General features: G+C 69.5%; 1 protein-coding gene across 1 annotated transcript in view; it reads left to right on the plus strand.

Annotated features, from left to right (window-relative positions):
* PHYHIP (phytanoyl-CoA 2-hydroxylase interacting protein) overlaps window positions 1-682 on the plus strand; it is a 3,737-nt gene that overhangs the window by 937 nt on the left and 2,118 nt on the right. The window contains exon 2 of the mRNA XM_031065218.1: window positions 1-135. Within this exon, the coding sequence (XP_030921078.1) occupies window positions 1-135 (135 nt within the window). The remainder of the gene's footprint in view (window positions 136-682) is intronic.

A 682-nucleotide genomic window follows, 5' to 3' on the forward strand; every position in this document is an offset into this window, starting at 1 on the left:
CAATGACGGGGAGGGGCCACTGGTTCCTGAGCCCCCGCACCGAGTACAGCGTGGCCGTGCAGACGGCGGTCAAGCAGAGCGACGGCGAGTACCTGGTGTCCGGCTGGAGCGAGACCGTGGAGTTCTGCACCGGGGGTGAGCGGGGCCGGCAGGCACGGTGGGGGCGTTCCCGGGAGCCCGGAGGGAGGATGGGGGCGATGCCAGGAGCCGGGAGCTGGGGGGAGGACGGGGGCGATGCTGGGAGCCGGGAGGGAGGACGGGATTGATGCTCCTGGAATGGGGAGCTGGGCCGGGGATGGGGATGGGGACGGTGCCGGGAGCGGGGAGGAGAATGGAGGCGATGCTGGGAGCCGGGAGGATGAGGAGGACGGGGGCAAAGCCCAGGGTTGGGAGCCAGGAGGGAGGATGAGGTTGGTGCCTGGAGCTGGGAGATGGAAGGGGGAAGAGGGCAATGCCTGGAGCTGAGGGGGAGGATGGAGATGGTGCCTGGAGCTGGGAGCAGGGAGGGAGAACAGGGGCGATCTCAAGAGCTGGGAGGGAGAACAGGGGCGATCCCAAGAGCTGGGAGGGAGAGGGGTCAGTGCTGGGAGCAGGGAGGGAGAACAGGCGCGATGCCAGGAGCTGGGAGCGACAGCAGGTCAGTGCTCGGGGGTGATGTCGGCAGCCACGAGCCGGGGGCGAG

The sequence above is a fragment of the Geospiza fortis genome, unplaced genomic scaffold (genome assembly GCF_000277835.1).
Source record: "Geospiza fortis unplaced genomic scaffold, GeoFor_1.0 scaffold594, whole genome shotgun sequence".
In the NCBI taxonomy this organism is placed as follows: domain Eukaryota; kingdom Metazoa; phylum Chordata; class Aves; order Passeriformes; family Thraupidae; genus Geospiza; species Geospiza fortis.